The 22,508-nt window shown below is 44.5% G+C and overlaps 2 protein-coding genes across 4 annotated transcripts in view; one reads left to right on the forward strand and one right to left on the reverse strand.

Annotated features, from left to right (window-relative positions):
• The first annotated feature begins 8,080 nt into the window (after positions 1–8,080).
• Positions 8,081–13,507, forward strand: PFN2 (profilin 2). Of its 2 annotated transcripts, none has more exons than XM_068955130.1 (3): positions 8,081–8,432; positions 9,504–9,696; positions 11,742–13,507. In XM_068955130.1, exons 1-3 carry the CDS (start codon positions 8,301–8,303, stop codon positions 11,837–11,839), a joined length of 423 nt encoding a protein of 140 aa, XP_068811231.1. In that variant the 5' UTR covers positions 8,081–8,300; the 3' UTR covers positions 11,840–13,507. The 2 variants fall into 2 exon arrangements, with proteins under 2 accessions (XP_068811231.1, XP_068811232.1); XM_068955131.1 differs by having other exon boundaries at positions 8,107–8,432; positions 11,433–13,507.
• A 6,509-nt stretch (positions 13,508–20,016) lies between these two features.
• Positions 20,017–22,508, reverse strand: part of RNF13 (ring finger protein 13) — a 38,336-nt gene continuing 35,844 nt past the window's right edge. For both annotated transcript variants that reach the window (XM_068955126.1, XM_068955127.1), the window contains one exon: positions 20,017–21,509. In XM_068955126.1, the coding sequence (XP_068811227.1) occupies positions 21,145–21,509 (365 nt within the window). In that variant the 3' untranslated portion in view covers positions 20,017–21,144. The remainder of the gene's footprint in view (positions 21,510–22,508) is intronic.

Raw genomic sequence — 22,508 nt, forward strand, 5'->3', positions numbered from 1 at the left:
CGCTGTACGTTTCAACTGCCTTATGCCCACTACTCTAATCCAATAACGAGGACAAGGGTTTCTGCAGCAGAGAATGGCCATTCTGATTGCTCACAGGCAAAGCAGCAAAATGTTAGGATGCCGATACATGATATATATTTTCTAATATACTGAAGTCATGTATTTTCATTTAAGGAAAATGGTCCTAATTCTCCATTTTACATCCGAGTTTCAAAGGAAACTGAAATAGGAGGAATCCTTTGCTCTTCTAGTAAAATTGAATGTGTGCATTACAAATCTTTAAAAAATATACTTTGCCAATTTTGGGTTTATTCTTAACTTTGCTCAGAGTCCAGACAAGCTGTATTATATTGTCTCTTCCCTATATATGTCTTCACCTAACCTAAGCAGGCACAGGGAAACAGGTACTGCGGGAGACACGCAAGTCCAAAGCAGCAGAGTGCTCCGCAATTGTTCCTACCTAAATACAATCTGATGACTTAGCGCAAACTGAATTTCTGGATGAGGATTTCAGGAGGACGGACAAGAATGCAAACACAGTCATACAGGGGATGACTGGCTTTATATAGCTATTTATTTCACAGCAATACCATCGCAAGAGGCCACTCCCAGCTGCTATATAAACACCGATATAAAAACACCAGCTCCGCTTCAAAGCGGCGACCATCTGAGATTCAGACTCTTATCTTAATTTATGCCTACTATGTAGGCAATTTACGCTGGCGGAAATCCAGTGATCCTTGGGATGGGGGGGGGGGGGCAGGGAAAGGGGCGGACTATAGACGGAAATAGCATGCAAATGAAAAACTGACTTTCTGAAGCCAGCTACCTGGCGTAAGCACACATCACTGCCCTGCAGATACTGAAGTAGGCCTACCTCGCTCACCAGCTGCAATAGTTCTTGGTACTCTTTGTGAAATTACATCCTCGTAACGTTTTCAGCGTGTTACTTTCTCATGACGAAGAGCTGTTTGATCAAGACACAGAATTATTTCCGTTTCCTCAGCTTCAGTGAAGTAGAGAAAAGAAAGAAAATGTCCCAAATAAAAACAGTCATTTTAAAGCTATTTTCCCTTTTACTCAATTCTTCTTTTCCCTGTTCCTCCCAGCCGTGTATCCTTAACGTTTCCTTTCACCCACAGCAGAGCGGCTGCTCTATGGTTCAGCGGTGCAAGACTTTCAGACCAAGTATACCTTTTCTAAACAAGCAATTCGCATACATGTATTTTTAAACTTTCCTTTGACCTGCTCTTGTTATTATGTAGGTAAGTCTGAACAGAGTAATTTTCATATACCTTGTTCTCATAAAAAGCAATATTAATTTTGAATACAGTAATTGAGAGAAAAGCACTACAAGGATAGCTGCGGCAGAAAGTTTAGGTACCCAGAGAACTCGAAGCAGTACTTAAGTAATTAAGTCTTCTAAATATTAAATAGACACGTACTACCTCTTTTTTTGTGAGCTGACAAGAGGCAGTTTTGACTGCTGCTCATAGCTAGAATGATGTACTTCATGGCTAGAGAGAAATACGGCACTAAATTAAAAAAAGAGTTACTGAAAGGAAAAGCTTGTAGTCATTTCTGCTTCATTCCAAGAATAATATATATTCATAATTTCACAGAGCAGGATGAATGTTGTAATTACATAATTTATTTGGGAAAATTTGCTTCAGAATTGTTATTAAGTGCTCTTGAAGACAGTGACTATTTAAGGTGGAAATTACGTTAACAGATAAATTTATGTATCTGTAATATGAAAATCTTTTACGTTTTCAACAAATAACAGGCATTAACAGTAAAATTATTTGTGATTAGAAGGGGGAAATATAATCCAGATAGACATATTACAGGTACTTTCACTGAACGAAAGATTAATGAAGGAAACAACATCCTGAACAAAGCTCCCCGGCTGCCCACGTGGTAGACAGAAGGAACAGCAGAAAGCACCACAGAAACAATCACATAAGGAAACTACAAGCTAGAAGAACATAAAGGTTTGTCAATTTAATAACAGGATCGTGACCACGCACAGAAGGCCACGACTGGATACAGACTGTGACAAATACACCGTCTGCCAGGATGCTGCTGCTGACATTTTGATCACGTTAAACATGGAAGAGTGACATACCGCCCTGGTGTATTTGCAATGTAACCTCAGTGTAATACTGCATTAGCAGAAGTCTTCTTTAGATGTATGCTAGCACAGGGCAAAAATGCAAACCAATTATTAAAAAGGTAAAATCATATACCATTCAACTTTGAAAGAAAACATGAGACGAAGCCTTGGAAAAGTCAGATATTGTTCCTTTTCATCCAACAACATTTCTCAGTGAGGTCAGTTAAGTAATCACAAAAAGCAGAGATACAGACTTCATAGTAATAAAACAGTTAGCTACTCTTGTTCAACCACACTGAGCAGATATCCCTGAAAAAATGATCGTCTTTTGAACCCGTGCTCCCTCACTCTGTTTCGTTTTCCTCCTTTCTGTCTCCTCTCCCTCTAACTTCAGGCTTCTCCACCTCCCTCACTGAATTTCTTAGTCTCCATTTTCGCTTTTTGGATTCCATACCACCTTTCACTCACTGAAATAGTGCTGAAAGAGCTGACGAGCACATGTAAAGGGTCACCGACGAGCTTCAGCAGGAGTAACTGGACAAAAGAGCTTGGATTGGCGCTGCTCCCCCCTCCCTCAGCTGTACCACGCTATCCTTAAACTTACTGAATTTCCTCCGGTTTTACAACCGAAGAGTTAATGCTCAAGAGGGCTATCAGTTTGGGTTCAATTTACTTTATTTTTTTAAAGCAAAATAAAATATTGCAGGATCTAAGTACACCAAGTAACTTGAGTGCTTGACAAATCCGAATACACAGCAAGCTGGGTCATACAGGCCTAATTCTGCACGCCTCACTCATACAGGGACTCTCACTGAAGACACTACTATGAACCTGAGACTACTTGCCCAGGTAAGAATTTACCTACATTTTTTAACGTATAATTTATCAGATTAATGTTTATAGCGTGTTGGCCGCTTGTGAAATCAAGTTCTTAGTTTAAAAGCCCAAAAGCTGAGCAAAGCTCCATTTCCAGCATCTTTATGACTTCTCTGGCTAGACAGTCTATAAACCAGATCCACAAAGAGTTGTCCTTACTCAGATTTAAAGCTATCGTACTTGAATAGAAGCAACCTCATACCATTAGCATCTGACACAGCAAGCATGTCTAACCTTGCATTCATTTTTATAAGTTACATTTTAGGTTTATGTGGGAAGTTGAGGGCTAAACAAAAGATAAGGAAGAAAAATTCCTCTTATTTACTTACCTCATTGACCCCTAGAAAGGCAAAGACTCTATACTGGCACAACCACACCAGGCAAGACTCCTCTATGGAGATTTAACTGACATCCGCGCTTGGAGCTAAACTGCCCTTCCAAACGATGGAAGAGGTACTAACAAAAGACCTTTCTCGCAGAACCTCTTGGATAGTTTCCAGCACCGTTTTACAAGATTCTTTTTAGTGCCATCATAACTATGCTGACATGGGATATGGCTTTTTTTCTGCACAGATGTAGCTAGGCAATAAAACTTTGCATTGTAGCCTCAATCTAATGTTCATTTCATTTTCTATAACCATATTTTTTTAATCCTCAACTCATTAATATTTAATTTTTACTATTTAAGTATTTACTAATACTAATTATTTAATACTTCTAGTTAAGACTCATCCTAGCCTTCGGTGGCTTCCTCGTTCTCCATCCAAGTTAGTCAATCAGTTGGGGAAGCACGCTAGTAACACGGGTTTCTGGTTATCGCCATGAGATTACAAGATAGGACGCTCCCTGCTTCTCGGCTTTCCGTCAGCGGCGCCGCGGCCGCTAACGCACCGCGCTGCTAAATCAGTCCCACCCTCTGCCCGTCCGAGCGCGCTTGCGGTAAAGAACACAGGCTGCCACAGGACGTACCATGCGGTCGAGAGAGGAAGTATCAAAAGCAGTACCACAAACTAATGCGAAAATTGGTAACACTGGAGACAAAGAACATACTGAATGAACTTTGTTGGTTTAGAGGTACTGAATGAAACGTCACAGTCAAACCACCAGAAACTCACAACGTGGATTTTTTTTTCCCCATGGTTTCAGGTAGACTGGTTATATCTGTGGGGTGGGTTTTTTTTTTTTTTTTTTCCCAGATTAAGTTTTCAATTAAGAGCAGCAACACAATAAGCTTGAAAATAATATTTCTATTTGAAAATTTTGTACCTAAGTGAATTCTGTATTAGAAAAGAAAAAAAAATCGAAATCCTTTCTTCAATATTGTTCTGTTTGCCCTGTAAAGTTTAATTTTCATTGTGAAGTCAGTCTTGCCTTCTGTTGATGGTCACCTGCTCCTCCTGTCTATACATAAATGCCATCTACAGTTATCTCCAAATGGGTGAATTTGGTGGAAAACAAGAAGAGCCGGGGACATCACAAGAAATCTTACCGTTAGCCCTCCAGCCACGTTGGGCACGGCAGCAACAGCGGTAGTTATAAAGCCTGACAGAACACTGCAACTTATTCTACCTACAAAACATACACACCTCTTCAAGGTTTTGGCCAACTTCAACTTTTATGTTACTAATATAAAGGCAGTGAGGCGTTTTACAAAGCTATAAATAGTACACAGTCTACATTTTAAAATGATTTCAAAAAAGCATTTGTTCTTAGGTTTGATCCAATAAAAATTTGAGGTGACATTCTGAACCGAAGCAAAAAACCCCTAGCAATTGTTACAAGCTGCATTAAAAAACGCGGCAGCAGCGTACCTTCCAAAAAGGGGGACTAGCAGGCAGAACGTAAAAAGAGACTGAAAAGACAAGAAATCACAGTTCAGCAACCACTAGCTCATCTTAATTTTATAGCTCATCTTAATTTTATAGCTCGTGTTCAAATAGGAACATTTAACACATAAATATAGGTACTGATATTAAGATGACCCACTATATCTATGAATTTTAACAACATTTTTATTTTTATATAATCCTTCATTTAGCAACCTGAATGACTGTCATACATTCTCATTAAAATTCGTAACAAAAAAAGTACAACGGGAACCCCTCTCTCTTGCCGTCTTTAACATACGGCGCACATCCCCGTTTTCTTAACTCAAACAGTCTCAAAGCTGCTGTTGCAAAAGCGTCAACACAAACAGCGTTATAATGATTCTGTAAGATAACTTCCAACGCTACCAAATCAGACATCTCACAGTACAATTAGAATTAGAGGATTATGATTACAGATATAAGTACTGGTGACTTAAAATTTGTGATTTATACAAGCTACCTTGTAGTTTCATAATATTAAATAGTGGTAACCCAATTTAGACTTCACTTTCTAAATACATTGCTAGCGTTACTCCACGAACCACACCAGTAAAAGCTGAGCTACCAAGTGAGTATGTGGCAAATTCTCTCTCTACTCCCTTCCATCCGTTTATGCTCAGAAGATCCAAGGCCTCAGCGCAGTTGTTTCCATCATGAAAGGCAAACAAGCGTACCCCCTGCCTTGCTAACACAACCTCTTTCATCAAAGTGCCACTTACACTAGTGATTACCTATGTTTTGCAGCTGTTAAAAAAGGGATATTCTGCACAAAGCAGTGGTAAGATTATCTGAACCACTCTGTATTCAACTACATCCAAGTGAAAGATTTGACTAATTATGCAGAAGATTCACTAAAATCAGCTGATTTTAAACTGATGAGACTGCTGGAGTCCCAGGGATCATTAAGGAGCACCTCACTCGCACCAGGCTCACCTGGCTGCTGAGGACTTGAGGGCGCTCGCAGGAAGCAGGCTGTCGGGCAGGACCTCCTTGTGAACTCACCCAGGAGGGAGTGATGCGTCATGCTTTTGGGAAGACGGGCTTTCACGAGTCTGCTAAAGGAATCCTCGTCCCCCTCAAATATACTGCCCTCAGAGACAACACTGGTTCCAGCTTTCTGTGGTTCCAGCACAAAACAGAAGTGGCTCGATTTCCCGTTCATCAGCAAGAGACATGACACATGGCTGCTAAAGTACCAGCACGCCTCTCCTGACTAAGTTCAGCTCTGAAACGGCAGGCACCATTTGGCCCCCATCTACCATGAAACAGGACGTCAGGCTGTGAGCGCTCTGAAAATTGGTATTCTCGGTCCTCAGGCAGAAGGGAGGGCCGTATGTGTCAGAACGGGTGTGCAAGAAGGTGAGGTAACTCCAGGCAAGAGGCCAGCGCAGCTTTTGGCTAAAGCCCTGGATACCCGCAGCTTCTTGCGACCTCTACCTCCACGCTTGGACCAGCCAGCCTGCTGCCCACGCAAAGCCTCCCTAATCAAAGGATAACGAGGCTGACAAACGAGCAGCTCAGGAATTCCCAAGCCCTGTCCCTTGGGCAAAGGGTGATAAGGTGCCTGCTTCTCTATTTATTAAATCCACTTATTAAAGTGGAACAATCTGGAATTCTCACTCCGGCTTGCAAAAGCAACAAAAAACCAAAAACACATACAAATAAACAAAAAATCCTCCGCACTTTGATCCAACTCCAACAACAACAAAAAAAAAAACCCATCAGCCTTTTGTTCTTTTCAGACTGATGCATTCCGTCTGTGCAAATAACAGCGGCGGCCCAGGAGCCCTTGCAGGAAAACATTAACAAGAGAAGTGGTCCTCAATGGCCAGTTCGGACAGAAGAGGCCTTTTCCTTCTTCCCATGAAAGTAATCTGGGGAGAGAAGATGAGGAAGGCAAACCAAACATCACAAAAACTTTTAGCTATTTAAAGGGCCAAAGGCAAATGTAAAGCCCATAACTCGTTAGCAAGTACAACTGTATGAGGACATTTCTGGGACACATGGATGGATGGATGGGAAAGCATAAAGCAAATGGTGCTGTCTAAATTCAGTAGGGAAAAGGCAGTGTGAACATAAAACAGCAAAAATACTTATAGATTTGAGCTAAAAGGTGCAAAATAAGCTCTTCAGTAAGTATCAAATAATCAAAACAGCTTCTGTTAGCATCTAAACAACAGCCAACCCCATGACAACTGAATTAGGGTTTAGTTTAAAGGGAGTAAGAACAGCCTCAGGCGTGCAGAGGGTACACTGCTTATAAATACCTGGTGAATATTCTTGCTGGGGGAGATAACCCCAGGAAAAACCAGATTCAAATATTGTATTCTGTGCCTTGGAAAATTCAGGTATTAGCTCCAGCTGCTTGAATTAGAGCTCCAGAGTAAGCTACGTGGAAAGCCACTTCACGCTCCACTCATTTTCATTTCTAGGGAGTCATAAGAGATAAAGCAAACAAAGCAAAACTGTCCTGTCCAAAAGGAAGGGGACCTGTGAAATCCGAATTTTAAGTCGGACCGAGCCATTGCCCTGAAACCCCGATTCACGCAGACGCTCCTGCAGTTTTCAGGAGGAGAGCGTTGTGAGGGGCGAGCCTGCCCGGGGCCGAGCGCCAAGGCATCAAACCCGCACCGCCAACGCGGAAACTGAATTGTCTCGGCAAAACCTCGTCGGAACCCGGGAGGGGCGAGGCGAGGCGAGGCGAGGCAGCGGCGGCCCTGGCGTCACGGCCGCCCGCCCCGGCCCCGGCTGCGGCTGCGGCTCGGGGCCGCGCCGAAGGCCCGTCACGGCGCCAGCAGCCCTGCCCGCCGCCCACGGGCTGTGCGGGACAAAACGTGCAACGCCGAGGAGGGCGGGCAGCGACCTGAGCTCCGGCCTCGGCGGAGGGCAGCCGCCGGCTCGGACCGCACCGGACCGCACCGGACCGGGTCCCGCCCTCCGCCGCCGCCTGGGGGGGCTCCCGCGGCCCAGCCCGGCCCCCCCGCCGCGCCCCGGGGACCCTCCCGCCGCCCCGCTTACCGCGCCTGCCGACCGGAGCGCGCCAGGCCGGACCGGACCGGGCCGGACCCGGGCGACGGCGCCGCGCGACGCAGCCAGAGCCGGGCGGCGGGGGGAGGCGCGGCCGCGGCGCACCGCCCCCCATCTCCCCCCCCCCCCCCCCCCCGGCGGCGGCGGCGGCCCGCGGGACGCGGAGGGCGGCGCCGGGCCGCGCCCCTCCTCCCGCCCGCCCCTCGCTCGGCTCGGCAGCGGGTGGGCTGGGGCGCGCCGCTCGCTGCAGCGCTCGGGCTCCGCTCCGCCGTCGCGCGCCGCCGAGGAGGGAGGGAGCGAGAGCGAGAGGGAGAGGGAGAGGGAGAGGGACCGCCTCGCCTCGCCTCGCCGCGCCTCAGCCGCCGCCGCCGCCCGGCTCCCGCCGCCGCCCGCCCGCTGCGCCCGCGCCGAAGATGGCCGGCTGGCAGAGCTACGTGGACAACCTGATGTGCGATGGCTGCTGCCAGGAGGCCGCCATTGTGGGCTACTGCGACGCCAAGTACGTCTGGGCGGCCACGGCCGGCGGCATCTTCCAGAGCATCACGGTGAGGGCGGCGGCCAAGGGCGATCGGGGGCGGCCGGCGGGCCGGGGGCACCTTGCGGGCGGCGGGGGCGGGCGGGAGCCCCGCGCCGCAGAGCGCGGCGCCGCTGCGGGAGCTGGGCCGGGCGCTGCCGCTGCCTTTTTTGTCTGCGGCTCCGGCGGCCGCCGGGCCGGGGCGGGGGGGCTGCGGCCCGCTGCGGCGGGGTCCCGCCCCGCGCTGCCCGCGGGGCCGAGCCGGGCCGGGGCCGCGGGGGCCGGTCGGCGGCGGCGGGAGAGGCCGCGCGGGGCGTGCTCGGCGGGGGGTGGGGGGGCGCTTTGCGTAGCGCTGGCTGCGCCCGGGCCCGGCGCTGCGGAGGGACTTACGTGCGCGGCGTAGGAGGCGTTCGTGAATACCCACCGCGCCGCTGGCTCCATGTTTTGCATCGCCAAGATGGCGCACTGCCATTGATCGCTGCCTCCCTCCCCCCCCCCCCCGGCCCGGCCCGGCCCGGCCCGCGCCGCCGCCCCAACCCCGGCCCCGGCCCGCGCTGCCCGCACACGGGGGCGGCGGGCGGGCGCCGTGCGGAGCGCGGCCTGCCCTGGCCGACCCGCCGGCAGGCACCGCACCGCGCCCCCGCCCTGCGCCGGGCCGGCGAGGGAGGGAGGGAGGGAGGGAGGGAGCGAGCGCCGGGCCGGGCCGGGCGGTGCCGGGCCGTGATTGGGGCGGCCGGGCCTGCCGTGACTCGGCACTTCGCGGGCGCCGCGCCGGGCCCGGCCCCGCCGCCGCCGCGGCCCGAGCCGCTTTGTTGCCCGGGCGCTGGGGGCGGGCCGAGCGGCGGCGCCGCGCTGCCCCCGTCCCTCCCGCAGCCGCCGTTGGGCGGGAGCCGGCCTGCAGCTTCCGAGGCCTTTCAGGACAACGGTCCTTAAGTTGCGCTAAACTGCTGCAACGTGAATCGTGAATAACGAGCACGGTGTTCCCGAGCGCTGTCTGAGGGATTTACTGCCTAACCCTGCCTGCAAGAGAGAAGGCCCTTTTAAAATAGGGACTATGCTGTAAGGTACTACCATGCTAACGCTAGACTTTTCTCTCCGACAGCCAATAGAAATAGATATGATTGTAGGAAAAGACCGAGAGGGGTTCTTCACCAATGGTCTGACCCTTGGTGCAAAGAAGTGCTCTGTGATCAGAGATAGCCTGTACGTTGATGGCGACTGCACAATGGACATCAGGACAAAGAGTCAAGGTGGTGAGCCAACGTACAACGTTGCTGTAGGCAGAGCTGGCCGAGGTAAGCGTCGCTTTCTTCGGTTTCAGTTCACTGAACTAAGAACGTGACTCTGATCATAGGCTCAGTCTACGAAAGGAGCCTGAAATCTTGTGTTTAACAACTAGTTTCAGGATGTGACATACTGTGGGTGGATGGCTGCTGTCTGGCCGATTAACTAGATTTCTGCCTAGGAATTCCACTTGCCCTGGTTGCCCACGTGTGATCATAGCTGGGCACTAGACTGCTATATGGTAAAACACCCCTCTGAGAAGCAGGAGTAGGCTATGGATTGAAGTAAGCTTGCCAAGTGTACTGTAACTTGCTATTTAAAATTTACAATAGAGTATCATAGGGATAGGTTAATGCTTTCTAGTGAAATTTGCTTTTCCCTTGTAAACTCAACAGAAAGTTTATTCTGCAAAGATGTGAATTTCTTGTACGAGCGAGCTACTTCTACATGCCTTTTAACAAGTTCCACACTAACTCTTCTTGCACTTTCTGTTGAGCTCTGTGAAGTCTGTCTTCAGGCAAAAAGGCCTGTCCAATTCGGTATCACTGAGAAGCTTGATTTACGCTAGTTTCACCGCTCCTTGCGCTTCTCATTTAACTTCCAGGAAAACATGTTACTGGGAACGCACTGGACTTGAATGTAAAAATCTTCCCTCAAAACACTGGGTACAAGTAGTACGGCTTGTGTTCAAAATATCTAGCCTAGAATTTTTTGGATAGCTATAGGCTAAATTGGTGAGCAATGGACTTTTGCTTATAAAGTACGAAAAGGTAGCACAAAACTTGTCTGTCGGCTAAAGCTACGCGGTGGCGACCATCCACAAAGAACGTTGGCAGCCCTTACACAAGTAGAGTTCTGAATCTTCTCTGCGCATTCTGAAATGCTAATGAGAACTGTTTGTCTTAAGCTTCTTGTGAGCAAATTGCTATGGAGATGTGCAGTCACCTTTAGGTAGGCTGACTGCAGTATTTCCAATTACACTATTCCTAACTTAGAAAAAAACTATTGTGCTTGTGAAAGCACAGTGCTTAATGTGGCCGTATACATGCTAGTGACATCTGGTGGCAACTTGCAGATGATGCCTTACTGGTTGAAGAACCTTAGCGTGTTCTCATTTGCCAGACAGTTTGACACTTCATCACCCAAATTGTGGGATTAGAGAGAGGGTCAGCATTAAAATCTTCTCTGCGCTTCATCTCGTGCAAAAAGTTAAGTGTTTTTTATAGCTGTATTGTTGCACAAGTCTTAGCTCAAGTCTGACCCTGTATTTTTTTACTACTACCAAGCCTGGTTCTTTTGCCAGCAGTGACCCCTACAGATAAGAACGTTCCCTCTTCTGCCGCTTTTCAGAATCACAGTTCTTCCCTACATACTACCGCTTTTGTTAACCTTTTTTTCCGTACGTTTAAAACATAGCCAGGGTTTCCTGGCTGGCTGATGATGAATGGTGCTGATGGTAGATAGGCATCATGATGCTCTTCTGAGATAGCTGGTAGCTCTTCAGGTTGACATCTTTTTTAGCAGTAGACTCTCATGCCTTACATAGTTGTGTAATATCCTGGAGGATAACTCATGCCTTCTCCCAACCCCATCTACCATCTGTATTTTTACAAAACTCCTGTTAAACGAGCTTAATACCCAAATACTAAAACTTGAATTTGAGTGTGTTTATTGCACTGTCTAAAACTTGCATTATTTTCCTTGTCTAACACACTCTTTTTAAAACTTTTTTTCTTTTCTCTTTCAGTCTTGGTCTTTGTAATGGGCAAAGAAGGGGTCCATGGAGGCGGATTGAATAAGAAGGCATACTCAATGGCAAAATACTTGAGAGACTCTGGGTTCTAGTTGCTAGGCAGACTGTTAAGTATTAGGGGAAGATTGCTATTAAACTTTCCTGGCGGTGAGCTTTAAACCTTACATTCTGGAAACTTTATTAGCAATGCAGGGTGATGGGGTATGAACCTGTGTCTCCTTTGTATCCCTTTGTTGGTGGGGAAAGGTGTTATTTTTTTCTTTAATTCTGTTCATTTCTGTTTTGTTTCCTTGTGTACTCCAGCATTGGTTATAGTCATGGGAAAGGAAGGTGTCCATGGAGGGACACTCAACAAGAAAGCATATGAACTGGCTTTATACCTGAGGAGGTCTGACGTCTAAGCAGCCTCTCCCCATCCACCTAGCAACTGTCTTCATCACCACCCAGTTGTGTTCAGTGCTACCAGACTGTAGATGGTAGTTTGTGTTTTTTATTTACCCATTTTCTAATGTCATAATTCCAGTTACCCTTTGTTCATTTGTATGTTAACCACTGTATGTAACCAAGTCCCATATCTGGCACCATTACTGCACCACAATGATGATATGCATGATACCTTGAAAAACTCTTGGGAGGGGAATACGCCAAGTCTAGGCTTTGCTTTGTCTTAGCAATTAGCGTGGTATTGACAACTAAAACAACTTAAATACTAAACAAGGTGCCGATTGTACAATCTGATTTGATCAATGCCTCTTCAGCACTTTGAGCAATTACGCAGCTCACTTAGTCTTCCTTTCATAGAGCATGGGTGGGAGGAAAAAAGTGCATGCATATCTTTACTTCTCTCCCTCTCCTTTTTTTTTTAATTCACGTTTTGTTTGCTTAACCTATTTTTATAGTGCCTGGTTTGTTTAACCAATTTGCCACTCAAAAGCTATTAATGTTACATTAGTTTTGTTGTTGCACTTCACTGTAGGCTTAAGTCTTTTTTTTTTTTTTTTCTTCATGGTGTCTGACGCACGGACTGCTTAATAAGTGCAATCACAAAACTATCAAAGGGTGCAGATGCACTTCCTCCCATGACCTTACAACCACCATCCTGAATGAATCGCCAGGGACATTCCATCACTGCAATAGCTCAGGCACTTAATTTTTTTTTTTTTTTTTTTTTTTGCCAGCTCCTGTTCTGTAGTTGAATTGTAAAAGGCTGCCATTATGGACATTAGATATCCCAACATAACCATCTGGAGTGTGTCTGGTTTCAGTTTTTCATAGGACCAATTTTAATTTGCAGCTTGGGTTTTTTTTGTTGTTGTTGGGTTTTTTTCCCCCCGTTTTTTTAATATGAAACTGCAATGTCATTGTGGAAAACTGCCACCTTCAGCTATTCTGGGAGCTCTGACTGACTCCAGTCTTTCTGCCAGATCACTTACTGGTAAAGAGTTTTGCTGCTCTGAAGCCACTATTTGGATGAAGGTTGGTAGTTTGCAAGCTAAACTGTCAAAATGATGCCATTTCAAATTTAAAATCTTCATTTGGCTTGACACACCCTTGCTGCAGAAATCATGAAGTGAACTGCCTTGTGCACGAGTCATCTGAAATGTGTGTAACCAAACTCAGTTCAGGCACGGTACTAACTTGTATGTCCAATTAAAGAGAACTGCAGAATTCTGTATACAAAAGAATAAATGGGAGATGGTGTTGGTTGGAATAACTGACTTGGCTGTCTTGTGATGAATTTTTAATATGTATTCTGTGCCATACTATTGTTTAAAAAAAAAAAAACTGTTGCTATTGTGAGATGGATTTTAACTGACTACAAGGGTTTCTTTCGAAAGGCACTACTTTAGGGACATTTTAGTATTTGCTTCTACTGTTGGGCCTTGTGGATAATGTACAGATTTAAACAAATTCTTGTTGCTGATTTGTCCATTTCTTTCCCTGCACTTTGTTACATCTGGGATACAGTCTAACTCATCTGATTTAATATGCATTTCAAAAAATGCCATAACTATTAAAAACACCTTGTTTACAGACAGATGAAATAAATTTATTCCAACCAAACAAAATTAGACTGTTGGGTTTTTTTCCCCCCGCCCCCAGGCATCCTCTGAGGCCCTTCATCACTGCATGGCTGACTACCGCATTACTAGCTCTAAGTGCAGTTGTAAGTTTTGTAAAACAGTAACAGTATGATAATACACCTTTAGTTAAAGGACAAAATGCTAAGTCTATAAAAGCCCAGCCAGTCTTCAGGGTACGCTTTGATAAATTAGGAGATGATTTCTTGTGACGAACTCTGTAGTTATCAAACTACACGAGGGAGGAAGGGGACTGCTACCTGTGTTAGAGGGATTCCCCCTGCCCTATGAATACATTATTTGCAATCTGTACTTCCTAGAATAGAAGCCAGAGGAGGCTTCTGCCATACTACCTATTCATTAGGGCAAAAACTTGCCCTCCGTGGAACGGAGGGGAGAGACTTAAGCTCTCAGTTGCCTTCAACAAGTTCTACGAGGCTTTTGGATATCTTTGCTGGCCAAGTACTCTCTGAAAACACGAGCTCTGTGAACGAGCACAATGTGCCTTTTTAAAAGTACAAGCGAGCTGTGATAGTAAGCAAGGGGAGTTCGGGAGGTGGGGAAAGAAAGAAAAGCCCAAACCACAGGCAGGTAAATCTTTAGTTACAGCTATGTTTCTTTTCTTAGTCCTGGACAGTGTCACTCACACGCTGCTTGGGCGTTATCCTTAAAAATCCCTTACATATTGATTTTCAACTGTTGCAACCAGTCCTTTACCTGTCACTAGATCCCATGTCTAACTAAAACCTTTACATGTGTTAATCTTCTCTGAGTACTTGAGTTGCTTTGTTTCTGAACTGTTATCTTCCACCTCTGTTTTGATTCTTATTTTAGTGCTAAAATTAAAACGTTAGAACAAGCCTGTAGCCCTAAAAGAGTTTACTTTTAATAGTCTTTAGTACAGAAGACACAAATCTCTTGCATCCCCCATAAAATTATGTTAGCGTGTGAATCGGTGTTTTGCTCTGTATCTAAACTTTGCCTATACGCAACTGAAAATTGCATTTTATTCTGACTGCAAAGTTTGGTTTATCTGTTGGGAATTTTTCTTTTTTAAATGCTATTACAGTGAATACCACCTATGGCCTTAAGAGGCAGGAATGCCATTAAGCACTGTGCACCGAGTACGCGTCATCCCTTTTCTTACTCATTTTAGCGCTGTTTCTTTGTGTCTATCCACTCTATTAGGCCTATGTCGCTAAGGCATTGTCTACCCATTACCTAGATCCTTTTTCTTGTTAAGAAGCAGATGTAGCTTAAATTACTTGTTCCAGCATGCATTTTTTGATGAACTTACACAGCAAAATGTTGTCTGTGCAGCTAATTTGCTAGGGTCTACCTAAAATACCTTTCTTGAATAACCAAAGCTCTCAGCAAATTTCACTCCTTCATATTTAACTCCATTTTCCAGATTAATACACAATTTAAATACAAAAAAAGCTTATTGTCCGGTGCTAAAGGTTTGAACACCAAATTGTGACCTCATTCAGAAATCTGCGTATTTTACCTTGCAAAAAGTTTTAAAAGAAATACTGAAACGCCTCGTCTCGGACGTTGTTCCAGGCGAATAACTGATTTTATCTGTTCAAATTCTATCGACACATTAAAGTCATACATATTATGTAACTGTTTTCCTTCCCTGTTGGTTGGCAGAATTGCACTGTTTAGATTTTAGCCCATCAGCTAGCGTTACGTAATTTAGTACTGGTCCAACGACTGCAGAGGTAACAAAGCTTATTAGGCTTTACCACCTCCCAGAATTTACCGTTCAGGATTTAGTAAAAGGCTTCATAAGTTGGGACAGTGCAGAAACCTGATCCGTACAGTTTCTCATGGCTTTTGTGCTCATCATTTGCTCTTTACCCTCCGGCTAGTCTATGAAAAAGTCATATATACGTCTTTTAAAAAACTTAACTTGTATACAACTGTCCTCATGCCATTTGGCTCTTCAGATTCCAGCACAGCACGCTCAAGCTTCCTGCCGTTACGATGCTTTCTTGAATTCACTGTTCACAATGCTTAGCTTTCCATTTTATAAAAGAGCTCTCCGATTGCTCATGTGTTTTACAAGTATTGCATCTTGTCTTACGTCAGCATTTGCCGAACACAAGGAAGCTTACAACCCCCTCCACCGCCACCGCCAACTTTTTTTGTTTTGCTGAAAGAGTATGTTCTTATTCAAGGTTTGGGTAAGAGAACAGAACGTACATTACAGCTAGTGTTTTCAAAAATAGATAGGGAGGAAAGTAGGAAAAAAACGTGCAAACGGTAGCTGAAAGCAAAACCTTCAAAGGTTTGGGGGTTGTTTTTTTTTTCCCCCCCCTCCCCAAGGCTAGTTTTAAAGTTGTTCAGTATCTTTTCACATTCAGGAATATAAATCACTGAATCTTGACTGAATTGCTTCACTTTCCAAAGGTTTACTTTCCTCTCTTCTCTCACTAATCTCTCGTGCCCCTCAGACTGCACGGCACACACTGGAAGATGATTAGGGCTGCGTTTATTTGCGGGATCCCAGAGCTTTACCGGTTTTTAATGCTGACTTCTAGGCCGTTCTGATCACTCTTTTACTTCCTCTGAAATAAACTGCCTTTTCTGAAGTTTTGAGTACCGTGCTACTTTTTTGCACCATAATCATCCACAGGCAGATTTTAATTGTACCAGTCACTATTACTTCACCTTTTAAATGCTTTTGCTTTTAAAACGAATGTGTGTTATTTAGAATTTAGCTACAGAGTAGAAGAGAAAAACATCTAACTACTCTGAACTGCAGAAGAAATTGCATTTTTAGGCATTATCCACTGTTTATATTTATTCAGTCACAATATTTACATGCAGTCATTCATTATTACCGTCTGTCCAAGCACTGGCCCTGGAACTCTCCCAACACTGTGCACTGTCCTTTGGGGGTGGTGGGGGTAGGGTGTTTGTTTTGCTACTTTTTCTCCATACCTTGGGGTTATATCTTGATTACTGACCTGTCAGAAAACAAAACAACGTTTATCAGACCTATCACTTTCTTCTAGACGCTTTCTACTGGATTCCCCCCCACTCCTCTAACAAATGAAACCTTCCCTCATCTTCAAAAGCAACTTTTAATTCCTGTTCGCCTTTGGCTCCGGTGTGTTCCCTCTGCCACGCTGGTCTCATGAGCTGGAGCCATCCCATCCTGCCCCCCCACTGACTTCGGTGTTCTTCCAGAAACTCTTCCCGCCCGTTACTCATCAGTGATTCGATATATAGCCTTTTCTGAGTATTTGATTCTCATTATGTAACGAAAGGTTTGGGGCAAGCTTGTTTTGTAAAGAGCTATTTATACTTGTCATACAAATAACTGCTGAGGATACCTACGCTATTTTATGCAGAGAGAGATTATATGCTTTCACAGGTCCCATGAAATGCTTTAGTTTCAGACATTAGCTATGACTACCTCTTAGAAGAAAAAAATTTTAAACTAGGCAGTGAAGTACGGACCTCTTAAAAGCACCAAGGTACAATTCTTGATGACAGCTAGAGACTGTAGGAAGATTGACAGTCTTCACATAAGAAAAAAATTGGAGTCAGATGTTCATGGCAGTTTAAATATGGTGAGGAAATGCTTCTGCTTCATGTGGATAATGCAAGTAAGTCATAGTCCAAAGAAAAAATCCATATTTATCTGTTCCTGTAGGTTTGCACAGGCCATGCCTTTTGAGACACACAGAAGATGTATCCAGCAAGTTTTAATGATATGCAAGTTCTACTTAGAAACACAAAGAGATTCTTAATCACAGGATGGTTGAAGTTGGTAGGGACCTCTGGAGATCATCTAGTCCAACCCCCTGCTCAAGCAGGGTTCTCTGGAGCATATTTCCCAGGGTCACGTCCAGATGGGTTTTGAATATCTCCAGGGAAGGAGACTCCACTACCTCTCTGGGCAACCTGTGCCAGTGCTCTGTCACCCTCACAGTGAAGAAGTTTTTCCTCATGTTCAGACGGAACTTCCTGTGTTTCAGTTTGTGCCCGTTGCCTCTCGTCCTGTTGCTGGGCACCATGGAGAAGAGGCTGGCCTCATGCTCTTGACACCCCCCCCCCCCCCTTCAGAGACTTGTACACGTTGATCAGATCACCTCTCAGTCTTCTCTTCTCCAGACTGAACAGGCCCAGCTCCCTCAGTCTTTCTTCCTAGGAGAGGTGCTCCAGCCCTCTAATCCTCTTGGTAGCCCTCCGCTGGACTCTCTCCAGGAGTGCCATGTCTCTCTTGTACTGGGAAGCCCAGAACTGGACACAGTACTCCAGGTGAGGCCTCAGCAGGGCTGAGGAGAGGGGCAGGATCACCTCCCTCCACCTGCTGGCAACACTCTGCCTAATGCACCCCAGCATACCATGGGCCTTCTTGGCCACAAGGGCACACTGCTGGCTCATGTTTAACTTGTTGTCCACCAGCACTCCCAGGTCCTTTACTGCAGAGCTACTTTCCAGCAGGTCAACCCCCAGCCTGTCCTGGTGCATGGGGTTCTTCCTCCCGAGGTGCAGGACCTTGCACTTGCCTTTGTTGAACTCCATGAGGTTCCTCTCCGCCCACCTCTCCAGCCTGTCCAGGTCCCTCTGAATGGCAGCACAGTCTTCTGGTGTGTCAGCCTCTCCCCCCAGTTTAGTATCATCAGCGAACTTGCTGAGGGTGCACTCTGTCCCTTCCTCCGGGTCATTGATGAATATATTGAACAAGACTGGACCCAGGACTGGCCCCTGCGGGACACCGCTAGCCACAGGCCTCCAACTTGACTCTGCGCCATTCACCACAACCCTCTGAGCTCGGCCATCCAGCCAGTTCTCAATCCACCTCACTGTCCACTCGTCCAGCCCACGCTTCCTGAGCTTACCTAGGAGGATGGGATGGGAGACAGTGTCCAAAGCCTTGCTGAAGTCCAGGTAGACAACATCCACTGCTCTGCCCTCATCTACCCAGCCAGTCATCCCGTCATAGAAGGCTATCAGATTGGTCAAGCATGATTTCCCTTTGGTGAATCCATGCTGACTACTCCGGATCACCTTCTTGTCCTCCAGATGCTTAGTGATGACCTTCAAGAGGAGCTGTTCCATCACCTTTCCAGGGATGGAGGTGAGGCTGACAGGCCTGGAGTTCCCTGGCTCCTCCTGCTTGCCCTTTTTGAAGACTGGGGTGACACTGGCTTTCTTCCCGTCCTCAGGCACCTCTCCTGTTCTCCAGGACCTTTCAAAGATGATGGAGAGTGGCCTAGCAATAACAGCCAGCAGCTCCCTCAGCACTTTAATCTTCTGAAGTATTTATAATATAAAATGTTATTCTTTTATTTTCATTTTCTTCCTCAGAGGCAATGGCCACATACACGTAAACTATATTGAGGAGGTGTCACTGCAGTGTTTATTGCCAAGGCCCGCTGAAATAAATTTATGTTCACAGCATTAGGAAAGGTATAAAATGGGATAATTAAAAAAACCGAACAAACCAACATACACACTAGGTTTCGTATGGAAATGGAGTTATATAGGAAAAGCATGAAGCAAGTGATATGATGGAGAGTAGCAGGAGAGAAACTGGTAAGAGTATCATTTTACTTTTTTCATTGCTGCAAATACTACAATCAGGGTTGCACATGCCATATGTTATGAAGTTTATTTCAGTTCACACACACTTCAGGTTTTGGGGCACCTGAACTACTATGTGAATAAACACTCACGTGCACTCATTGCATACGAACAGCAGGAACCTATTCAGCCAAGTTGTTTGCTTCGTAATTTTTCAGAATTCAGTTTTCGTACTTGGGCATAACTATATATTTGTAAGTTTGAGTGAAAGTAATACTCATTTTTAAACTGTATAATGGAATTTTATGGGTGGAGATATAATACATTGTTTGGCCCTAATCCCATGGTGGCAGTAGCTGGAAGACAAATCATTCTTCAGTTATTATCTTTTTGCCATGCCTCCTTCTGAGAAGTCTAATTAAACTTCTTGGCTCTTAGCCAGTCCAAGAGAGATGATTTCCATTCCCAGGTTGTAATCAAGGAGGGCATAGCTGCACTGTGCATTAGGTCAGAAATAACAATTGAAAATGCCTCACCTGTAAGCTGCTCAGCCCAGGATTTCGTGTTTTCTGACTTCCAGAACACAGGCATACGATCTCCAGCTGTAAAGGTCTTGGCACGGTGGGCAGGAAATATTAACGGTACTCTGGTCGTCTTCCCCCTCTCCCCCATGCAAAGTACATGCAAAGACCTAGAGCGACTGAAGCTTCTTCTCTGAACTCACAAATTCATTAAGTGAACCCAAATTAAGGTTTTCTAAGTAACTCAGTTTCACTGCATATATTGTTGATCAGTATATACATAGTATCATGTAGGTGACTTACTGTTACTAAGGGATCTTAACAGGTAGGTGTTCTGGATCTTTAAACATTTTTAAACTCACATTCATTGTATACACAGCAATAAATGTAAAGAGTAAGTAATGCAAAAGTTAAATAAATTCCTTTTGATCCTTAAAGTGGAAAACATGTTTATTAACATTCTTTCAAGCTTCCTTATTCAAGGCCATATAAAAAGATCTCTGCATTTTGATTATACAGATGTGTTGTTACTTTCTACATAGTTACAGAGGTATTATATATAATTTATTTTTTCATGATACAGTGTTAAGTATTGAGTTCTGTTAAATAGTTATAAGCACTTGTTTTCAAATCAGATATTTGAAAAGAACAACTTTTCTATGTACATAGTTTAGCAGACTAATGCAGCATAAAATGCTCTTTAGTAAGAGGTGTATGACTGAGGACCAATAGAATAACTTACCTAATTTTTTTTTTTTTCTATGTGGAATTTCTCTTGTCTTTTCTGTTTTGGTCACCCCCACATTTTGCACATAATCACAGGAAACTAGACTACATGGTAGTAGCAAATAGGGCCAGTTAATGTGTTAACGATGGACCTTACTTTGTGAATTACTTAAAACTAAACAGATAAGTTTCCTTATCCTAGGAACTGCTCAAAAGAACTGCTTAAACTCAGCTGCTGTTGCAAATGCCAAAGGATTATTTGGAATCACTGCTTTGAGATAGAAGTGTTAGTTCTGCTGCTTTGTTTTGATATATCAGCATATAGAGCACTGATCTGTTCTACATTTTTCTTTCAGGAGTGGTGGCAGCTTTTAGGAAAACCCTATACAAACATGCATCAAATACATTTTTAGTTGGGCTTAAGGGGTAACACCATACACATAAATACATATTGCTATCAGTATGACCCAGTTGTACCTACAAAACATAATACGGGGGGAAAAAAAAAACAAACTATTTCCAGCTAAATCCCATTTCAAGAAGATACTGACATTTAAAGTAGAGTCAGTGTGACATTTCTGTTGATGTAAACTATTAACATTATTCATTAGCATTGTGAAATCCAGTTAAACTGTTCATGTTGACAAGACAGAATGTGTGACTGAATACCTGAATCAAAAATAAATCTGTAGTATAATTAAACTACATGACCTGCTGCTCCTACTGAAGTAGTAACCAAATGAATTACAAAATAAAATATATTCCCTATGTAAATGTGTGTAAAATATAGCCATAAGAACTCTTTTGTTCACATGTTTTTCATCATTAGTAGTCTCAAACAGTATTAGCCGCTCTGTACTCCCTTTCATCATTGGGCTGCAGTTGAACCACTACACTTTCTTCATTTACTCCATTTTCTGCATCGCTACTATCAATATTGTCATTGTCATCTTCCTCATATTCTGAGGACTCGGTCATGTTCTGATGGGAACGAGATTCTGACAAAGCCCCAAATGACTGAGTACTAACCGAGGCTAACGGCCTAAGCAAAGGAGTATTTTCAGATACTTCATTCTCTTCTTGACTACTGTCCGTTTCAGAATCTGAGTCCCCCTGAGAAGGGACCACTTTCTGCTTACATACAGGACATGTTTTTTTGGTTTTTGTCAGCCATGGGTCCACACACTTGCAGTGATATGCTGTTAGAAAACAAAATACAAGTGCATCGTTATCCAAGTACAAAGGACAAATCAATCCACTAAATTGTATTTATGTTAAAATAACCACTATGACATTCTCATACAGAGAATTTCAGTTGTAAGTTTGTTGGCATGAAGGCCGTATCCATCCTTATGGACAAAACATTTAATAGATAAGGATCTTGGACCTAGTTCTAAACACTATTACAAATAACACAATAAATAACTATTTATTGAATAAGTCTGAGGGCGCTCCTTCAATGAGCCACATTTGATAAAATAATCTTTAAAAGCTTCTTGAGGAAGTACAACCACCTTGCTGGCATACCTGCCGCCCACCATCATTATTCTCGTAATGCCTCTAAACCCCCACCCCCTTCCTCCAAGGGGGCGGTATCAAAGCACCTTGTTATTAAATGAAAAAAACATAACTTTGCAAATTTTAATTTGGGTTTAAAATTGGCATAGCAACCGTACTGGCCTTGTTTAAATTCAGGAAAACTTTGTTTGCAAGTGTTGTAATTATGATATTAAAAACTTAGCTGTACATGTTAACAGAGACTTCTAACTGGCAGAGAGCTAGGTTTAACCACAACCTTCAACATGAGTAGCTAGACAAGGGGAAGCATATCATGTTTAACATTTTATTTCATGCATGTTAGTAGCATGTTCTCCACAAGAATTCATGGTGATGTTTTTCAGTTTGTCAGGAACCTTTGGTATCAGTGATCAGGTTCAGTTAACTTTGTAGTCCCTAGGTGGGATAGATGGTTCTGTTCTTTCTCCTTGGAGACGTCCCTATCGTTTGTCAGCCTGTTCAGAAGTTGTTTTCTGGGAATGAGGTTTTGCAAAGCTCAGTCATCTGTTCTGTTCAATGTGTTTGTGAGACTGTCAAATCAGTTGCCTCATTTTCATCTCAGCGATGTGGTATTTGCTTTTGCAACGTCGAGTCAGAGCAGGAATTTAATAAGAAGCTGACTAAAACTCCATCCAACCAAA

This window comes from Struthio camelus, chromosome 9, assembly GCF_040807025.1.
Source record: "Struthio camelus isolate bStrCam1 chromosome 9, bStrCam1.hap1, whole genome shotgun sequence".
In the NCBI taxonomy this organism is placed as follows: domain Eukaryota; kingdom Metazoa; phylum Chordata; class Aves; order Struthioniformes; family Struthionidae; genus Struthio; species Struthio camelus.

Coding starts and splice junctions, on each gene's coding strand:
- PFN2 (XM_068955130.1), top strand. CDS start 8,301: ATGGCCGGCTGGCAGAGCTACGTGGACAACCTGATGTGCGATGGCTGC. Junction 8,433..9,503: donor GCATCTTCCAGAGCATCACG/GTGAGGGCGGCG, acceptor TCTCTCCGACAG/CCAATAGAAATAGATATGAT. Junction 9,697..11,741: donor TGTAGGCAGAGCTGGCCGAG/GTAAGCGTCGCT, acceptor TGTGTACTCCAG/CATTGGTTATAGTCATGGGA.